The 7,334-nt window shown below is 62.0% G+C and overlaps 1 protein-coding gene and 2 non-coding genes across 3 annotated transcripts; all 3 read right to left on the reverse strand.

The window, feature by feature from the left end:
- Positions 1 to 2,676: 2,676 nt before the first annotated feature.
- LOC138734107 (small ribosomal subunit protein uS17) lies at positions 2,677 to 7,334 on the reverse strand. Its single transcript, XM_069881666.1, has 5 exons — positions 7,249 to 7,334; positions 6,143 to 6,274; positions 5,987 to 6,062; positions 3,874 to 4,003; positions 2,677 to 2,851 (listed from the first exon to the last, which is right to left on the reverse strand). Exons 1-5 carry the CDS (start codon positions 7,261 to 7,263, stop codon positions 2,728 to 2,730), a joined length of 477 nt encoding a protein of 158 aa, XP_069737767.1. The 5' UTR covers positions 7,264 to 7,334; the 3' UTR covers positions 2,677 to 2,727.
- On the reverse strand, positions 3,744 to 3,826 carry LOC138734146 (small nucleolar RNA SNORD35). The gene has a single exon (XR_011339526.1). It is a non-coding gene; the product is annotated as a small nucleolar RNA SNORD35 (small nucleolar RNA).
- LOC138734148 (small nucleolar RNA SNORD35) lies at positions 5,842 to 5,930 on the reverse strand. The gene has a single exon (XR_011339528.1). It is a non-coding gene; the product is annotated as a small nucleolar RNA SNORD35 (small nucleolar RNA).

Here is a 7,334-nt window from a genome sequence, read left to right on the forward strand (position 1 = left end):
CATCGCAGCGATGGGGGGAACAGAGTGAGGACCCCCCAATCCCCCCAGAATCCACCAAATCACCCCCAAAATCCACTGTCACCCCAAAATCCCTTCCAGAATCCAGCAACTCACCTCAAAAATCCACAAGATCCCCCCCAGAATCCAAGTCGTCACCCCCAGAATCCACCAAGTCACCTCAAAAATCCACCCCAGGACCCCCACCCTGCGTCCCAGCCCCTGCACCCAGCGTCGCAGTGGGGTGGGACACAGAGCGAGGAACCCCGGGGAGCACAAACCTCACACCAGGACCCCCAACCGCCCCAGAATCCACCAAATCCCACCAAAAATGCACCAAGTCACCTCAAAATCCACAAAATCCCCCCCAGAATCCACCAAATCCCCCCAAAATCCACAAAAACGCCCCAAAAATCCACCCTGAGACCCCCAAACCCACCACCCTGCATCGCAGTGAGGGGGGTACACGGAGCGAGGACCCCTGTGGGGAGCACAAACCTCACAGCAGGACCCCCAACCCCCCAGAATCTACCAAATCACCCCCAGAATCCATCAAGTCACCCCAAAAATCCACCCCAGGACCCCCCAAATCCACCAAATTACCCCAAAAGTCCCTCCTGGGACCCCCCCTAACCCACATCACATCCCCGTGCAGCAAGCATTGCAGCAAGTGGGGGATGCTGCACAGAGTGAGGACCCCCCCGCGGACCCCTAAACCCTCCATAGATCCCCAAAATCCATCAAATCACCTCAAAAATCCATCCTGGGACCCCTAAACCCTCCCCCCAACTCTGCATCCCAGCCCCTGCATCCCAGTGAGGGGGGAGACGGAGTGAGGATCCCCCCGGGACATCCAAACCTCACACCAGGACCTCCAACACCCCCAGAATCCACCAAATCCCACCAAAAATGCACCGTCACCCCCAAAATCCACCAAATCCCCCCAGAATCCACAAAAACATCCCAAAAATCCACCCTGGGACCCCCAAACCCACCACCCTGCATCGCAGTGAGGGGGGGTACACGGAGCGAGGACCCCTGTGGGGAGCACAAACCTCACAGCAGGATCCCCAACCCCCTAGAATCCATCAAATCACCCCAAAAATCCATCCTGGGACCCCTAAACCCTCCCCCCGACCCTGCATCCCAGTGAGGGGGGGGGACAGAGTGAGGATCCCCCCGGGACATCCAAACCTCACACCAGGACCCCCAACACCCCCCAGAATCCACCAAATCACCCCAAAAGTCCCCCCTGCGACCCCCAGTCCCCCCAAACCTGCATCACATCCCCTTGCACCAAGCATTGCAGCAGCGGGGGGGGCAGCACAGAGTGAGGACCCCCTCCGGGGACCCCAAACCCCCCCCCCCCGAGCCCCAAAATCCATCAAATCACCCCAAACCGCCCCCCCGAACCCCCAAAATGCCCCAAATCCCCCCCCCCTTTGTAATTTATTGGGGCGCGCTGGGCGCTGGGGGGGGGCCGGGCGGGACCCGGGCGGGGGGGGTGCATGGGGGGGCAGCGCCGCGCAATAAAGGGACAGACTGGAGCCAACTGGGAGCTACTGGGGCGGCTGCAGATGCACTGGGGACATCGGGGTGGGGGGCACGCTGGGGACCATACTGGGGACAGGGGGGGCCATACTGGGGACACTGGGGCTCATACTGGGGACACTGAGGGCCATACTGGGGACACTGGGTCTAGACTGGGGACACTGGGGCTCATACTGGGGACACTGAGGGCCATACTGGGGACACTGGGGTCTGTACTGGGGACACTGGGAGTCCATATGGGGTACACTGGTGGCCTGTACTGGGAACACCAAGTCCATACTGGGAACACTAGGGCTGGACTGGGGACACTGGGAGCTCATACTGGGGACACGGGTTGGACTGGGGACACTGGGAGTCCATACTGGGGACACAAGGTCCATACTGGGAACACTGGGAGTCTGTACTGGGGACACTGGCACTGCACTGGGAGCACTGGGGTTGGACTGGGTTCACTGGGGCCCGGACTGGGGACACCGGGAGCCCATACTGGGAAGACTGGGGTGGACTGGGGACACTGGAGTCCATACTGGGGACACTGGGGCAGCCAGTACTGCTCCCCATACTGATCCCAGTGTGCTGCCCATACTGGTGTCCCTGCCCATCCTCCCAGGATCTGGGCTGGAACCCTGGGATCAGGGCTGGAATCCCAGAACCAGAGCTGGGATCCTGGAATTAGGGTTGGGATCCTGGGGTCGGGGCTGGAATCCCAAGATTGGGGCTGGGATCCTGGAATTGGGGTGGGATCCCGGGATCGGGGCTCTCCCTGCCCGCTTCTCACCATTCTCCTTCCCGGAATCTCTTCCTTCACCCCCTGGAATTCCAAGCGGCCGCCGGCTCATCCCACCCTTCCCTGCGGAAGCTCCGCAGCCTCTGCCTGGATCCTCATCCTGGGCCGCGATTCCCGGTTGCTGCCACCGTTCCGTTACCCCCATTCCCACCCCAGCCCGGGCAGGGTCGATCCCTTCCGCTCCCGTTCCCAATTCCCTGCCCCTTCAGGATCCCACACGGAGAATCCCGGGAAGACGGGAGGGCAGAATCCCTCGGGTAGGGATCCCCCCAGCCTCCCAACGGAAAGCCTGGACACCAGAGCAGCCTCCATCCCCCCGTCATTCCACACCGGAGCCAGCACCGTCTCCAAAGCTTTTATTCCTCTCCCTCCCGGCTGCGTTCCCGACGCTTTCAGAACTTCTGGAATTGCTTCTTGGTGCCGGCGGCCTTGGTGACCTTGAGCACGTTGAAGCGCACGGTCTTGCTGAGCGGCCGGCACTCCCCGACCGTCACGATGTCTCCGATCTGGACGTCCCTGGAAAAAGAGGCAGCGCCGGGATCTCAGCCGGGAGCCCTCGGATGGACCCGAATCCCTGAAAACCTTGGGATGAGGCCACAACGGGAACACACAAAGGGAGATATTAGTGAGTTTGCAGGTGACGCCAAGCGGAGGCACAGCTGCTATGGCTGAAGGACGGGACAGAATCCAGAGGGACCCGGAGAGGCTGGAGAAGGGGCTGGGAAAACCTCAGGAGGTTCAACCAGGCCAGGGGTGAGGTCCTACAGCTGCGTGGGGACAATTCCCAATTTCAAGTACACACTTGGTTCCGCGTGTCCGGATTCATCCCTGCTCCAAAATGGGACGGGACTGAAGCAGGAAAGGTGGCGTCGGGGCGGCCTCCTCCATTCCAGGAGGGATCGGGATGGAGACTTCCCAGGAAAACAGCTTTCCCGTGCCAGCAACGGCGTTAACGGCGCGTCCCACAGCCGAAGCTACTGCTGCAAATCCAGGCATCCCAGCAATGCTCACACCCTGCGGCTCCGGTTCCGTAGGAAACCCGGCTCCAGGGGATCCGCTGGAGAGCGAGCGACCCCACCCCGCGCCCCGCTGCAGATCCTGGAGGAGGATCCCAACTCCCCCCAGCCCTGGGAATGGTGAACTGGGAGCTGCTGGCTTTGTCCCCGGGATCCAGCTGCCAGAAGGAACCGTTCCCTCATCCCGGATGGAGAAACACACGGAAGAGTGAAGGGTTCCCGGCATAACACCCGCCCGGCTCGAGATCCCTTCCCAAAACTGGAAGGCCGCGTGCCTGTCGGCAACTGCGATCCCTTCCCAAGCACCGTGGGCTCTCCCATTCCCCAGAATCCTTTCCTGAGCACCACGGGCTCTCCTGCTGCCTGGAATCCTTTCCTGAGCTCCGGAGCCGCTTCCCGGTTCAGCAGCTGCCACTGGCGGTGTCAGCAGCCCCGCAGGCTCTGCAGACCATCGTGAGATCAGACATCATCACCGGGAAGCGGATTCTGAGCCAGGTGTTGCATTCCCAGCTCCATACGCACCTGAAGCAGGGGGACAGGTGAACCGACATGTTCTTGTGGCGCTTCTCGAAGCGGTTGTACTTCCGGATGTAGTGGAGATAATCCCGGCGGATCACGATCGTCCGCTGCATCTTCATCTTGGTCACCACGCCTAGAGGACCCCGAGGGGACACGGCAGTGAGGGACGGTGGCTCCCGACCGCGATCCCAGCCGGAAACAGAGGGTGGAGTCGCAGGAACGGAGCAATTTCGTATAATCATAGAATCACCAGGTTGGAAAGGACCCCCTGGATCATTGAGTCCAACCATTCCCATCAATCACTAACCCATGTCCCTCAGCACCTCGTCCACCCGGCCCTTAAACCCCTCCAGGGAAGGGGACTCAACCCCCTCCCTGGGCAGCCTCTGCCAGTGCCCAATGACCCTTTCCATGAAAAAGTTTTTCCTTATGTCCAGCCTGACCCTCCCCTGGCGGAGCTTGAGGCCATTCCCTCTCGTCCTGTCCCCTGTCCCTTGGGAGCAGAGCCCAGCTCCCTCCTCTCCACAACCTCCTTTCAGGTAGTTGGAGAGAGCAACGAGGTCTCCCCTCAGCCTCCTCTTCTCCAGGATAAACACCCCCAGGGCCCTCAGGCTTGTTCTCCAGCCCCTTCCCCAGCTCCGTTCCCTTCTCCAGACGTTCTCCAGCCCCTCAAGGTCTTTCTTGGAGTGAAGGACCCAGAACTGACCCCAGGATTCGAGGTTGGGTCTCACCAGAGGGAGAAGAACCTCCCTGGCCCTGCTGGCCACGCCGTGTCTGCTCCAAGCCAAGATGCCCTTGGCCTCCTTGGCCCCCTGGGCCCCTGCTGGCTCCTGTTCAACCAACACCCCCAGGTCCTTCTCCTCCAGGCAGTTTCCAGCCAGACTTCTCCTAGTCTGGAGCTGCTCAGGGTTGTTGTGCCCCAAGGGCAGGACCTGGTGTTTGGCCTTGTTAAACCTCATCCTGTAGGTCTCAGCCCATGGATCCAGCCAGCTCAGTGTCATCTCCAAACTTGCTCAGGGTGCCCTCGATGCCTTCACCCGGCTCATTGATGAAGACATTGAACAGGGCTGGACCCAGCACTGAGCCCTGGGGACAGAAGTCCCACCCCTGCCATGGGCAGGGACACCTCACACTGGATCAGGGGCTCCGAGCCCCATCCAACCTGGCCTTGAACCCCTCCAGGGATGGGGCAGCCACCCCTGCTCTGGGAACCCTGGGCCAGGGCCTCCCCACCCTCACCGGAGAACATTTCTCCCCAAGATCTCAGCTCACTCTCCCCTCTTGCAGCTCAAAACCGTTCCCCTCGTCCTATCCCTACATTTCCCAGTCAAGAGCACCCCCCAGCTTCCCTGGAGCCCCTTTCCCTACCGGAAGGTGCTCTAAGGTCTCTCTGCAGCCTTCCCTTTTCTTCTCCAGGCTGAACAACCCCAGCCTGTCCTCATATGTGAGGTTCTCCAGCCCTTGCATCCATCCCATCCCTTCCTTCCTTTCTTCCCATCTCCATCTCCTCTCTTCCCTCCACCCCATCCCTTTCATCTCCATCCCATCTCTCCTTCCATCCCATATCCATCTCATCCAATTCCATCTGCATCCCATTCTACCTCCATCTCATCTCATCCCATCCCATCCCTCCTTTCCTTTCCATCCCATCCCCATCGATGAAGACCTCAAGACAGCGCCGGTCCCACCACAAGTCCCTGAGGCCACCCCTTGTCACCCACCTTACTGGGACATCGAGCCGCTGACCCCTAATTCCTGCAATTCCTCCTTGTTTACATCCACAATCATCAGGAACGCTCCTCAGGAGGTTTTCCAAATGGAAAATGACCCCCGTCCACAATTTGGGCTGCACCAAGGCCCAAATCCCCACTCCAAACCCCATTCCCTCATTTTTTTAAACCCTGTGATGGTGGCGCCGCCTCCTCCCTTCCCCAGGCGCTCCGGGCAGGAAAGCCGCCGGCACCGGTGCTCGGAGCAGCATCAGCAAAGCCACATGTGGCACTGTCGTCAGAGCCCCGGGGGCCTCCGCAGACCATCGTGAGATATCGGCATCATCTGCAGCTCTGCGACCGGCGCCGGAGCCTCCCGGCAACGCCGTCGGCACTGGATCGCTCACCAGAGAGGATGCGGCCACGGATGGAGACGTTGCCGGTGAAGGGACACTTCTTGTCGATGTAGGTGCCCTCGATGGCCTGTGGAAGAGAAAGAGCTGGTGACGCCGCGGCCGGCGCTGCCGGGAGCCGGTGCCGGGCTCAGCCGCGGCCGCGCTCACCTCCTTGGGGGTCTTGAAGCCGAGGCCGATGTTGCGGTAGTAGCGCGGGAGCTTCTCCTTGCCGCCCTCGCCCAGCAGCACCCGCTTCTTGTTCTGGAAGATCGTCGGCTGCTTCTGGTAGGCACGCTCCGTCTGCCGGGACACGGGACAGCACCGGGTCACTGGGGTCACTGGGACTGACCACAGACCCTCGACTGACCGCAGACCCTCAGCGAGGGGGCCCTGGGGAGTTTGGGGGGCTCTGGGAAAATTTTGGGGGGTCTGGGAGTGACCTTAGTGGTCCCAAGGGGAATTTGGGGGGGGTCTGGGGGCATCCTGAAGGGGTCCCAGGGGAGTTTGGAGGTCCCAGGGGTGACCCTAGTGGTCCCAGGGGGAGTTTGGAGGGGTCTGGGGGGTCTTGAAGGGGTCTGGGGATGTTTGGGGGTCCCAGGGGATGATCCTAGTGGTCCCAGGGGGAGTCTGGGGAAACTTGAGGGTCCCAGGGGGAGGTTCCAGGGGCGTTTTGGGGTGTTCTGAAGGGGTCCCGGGGGTCTGGGGGCGTTCCAAGCTTCAGGAGGTGCTCCTGGTGGTTTTGGGACAGATCCTCCTGATCGCAGAGATCACGGGGGGTTGGGGGAGAGCTTCGATTCCGGGGTCCCGGTGCTTCCCGGGGAGAGCAGGGGATGTTGGAGGTCCCGAGGGGCTCCCAGGGACAACGGGGATCCTTGGGAGGCTAGGGGGGTGCGGGGGGGTCCCGGGGGGTCCCAGCTGGGGTTCCCTGCGGTGCTGAGGCTCCTCGAGGGGGGTGTACAAAGTGGGGGGGGTCCATGGGGAGCTTGGGGGTCCAGTTTTGGGGGGAGGCTGCTATTTGAGGGGGGTCCCTGTGATATTGGGAGTCCTAGGGGGGGGGTCCCTATGATATGGGGGGGTCCGGGGGGGGAACCCTGTGGTATTGATGGGGGGGGGTGTCCCGGTCGGGTGGGAATCCCGGTCGGGGGTGTCCCGGCAGGGTGCCAGGGTTCCCCTGTGATGCTGGGGGTTCCGGGGGTGCCCGGGATGGGTGGGGTCCCCGCGGGTTCGGGGGGTCCCGGGGGGGGGTCCCGGCCCAGGCCTCGCGCAGCGCCCACCTGCGTATCCGCCATCTTGGCGCGCGCGGAGCGGAAAGGGCCGAGCAGGCACGCGGCGGCGCCTCGAGGAGAACAGAAGCGGAAGT

Source organism: Phaenicophaeus curvirostris, unplaced genomic scaffold, assembly GCF_032191515.1.
Source record: "Phaenicophaeus curvirostris isolate KB17595 unplaced genomic scaffold, BPBGC_Pcur_1.0 scaffold_59, whole genome shotgun sequence".
Taxonomy (NCBI): domain Eukaryota; kingdom Metazoa; phylum Chordata; class Aves; order Cuculiformes; family Cuculidae; genus Phaenicophaeus; species Phaenicophaeus curvirostris.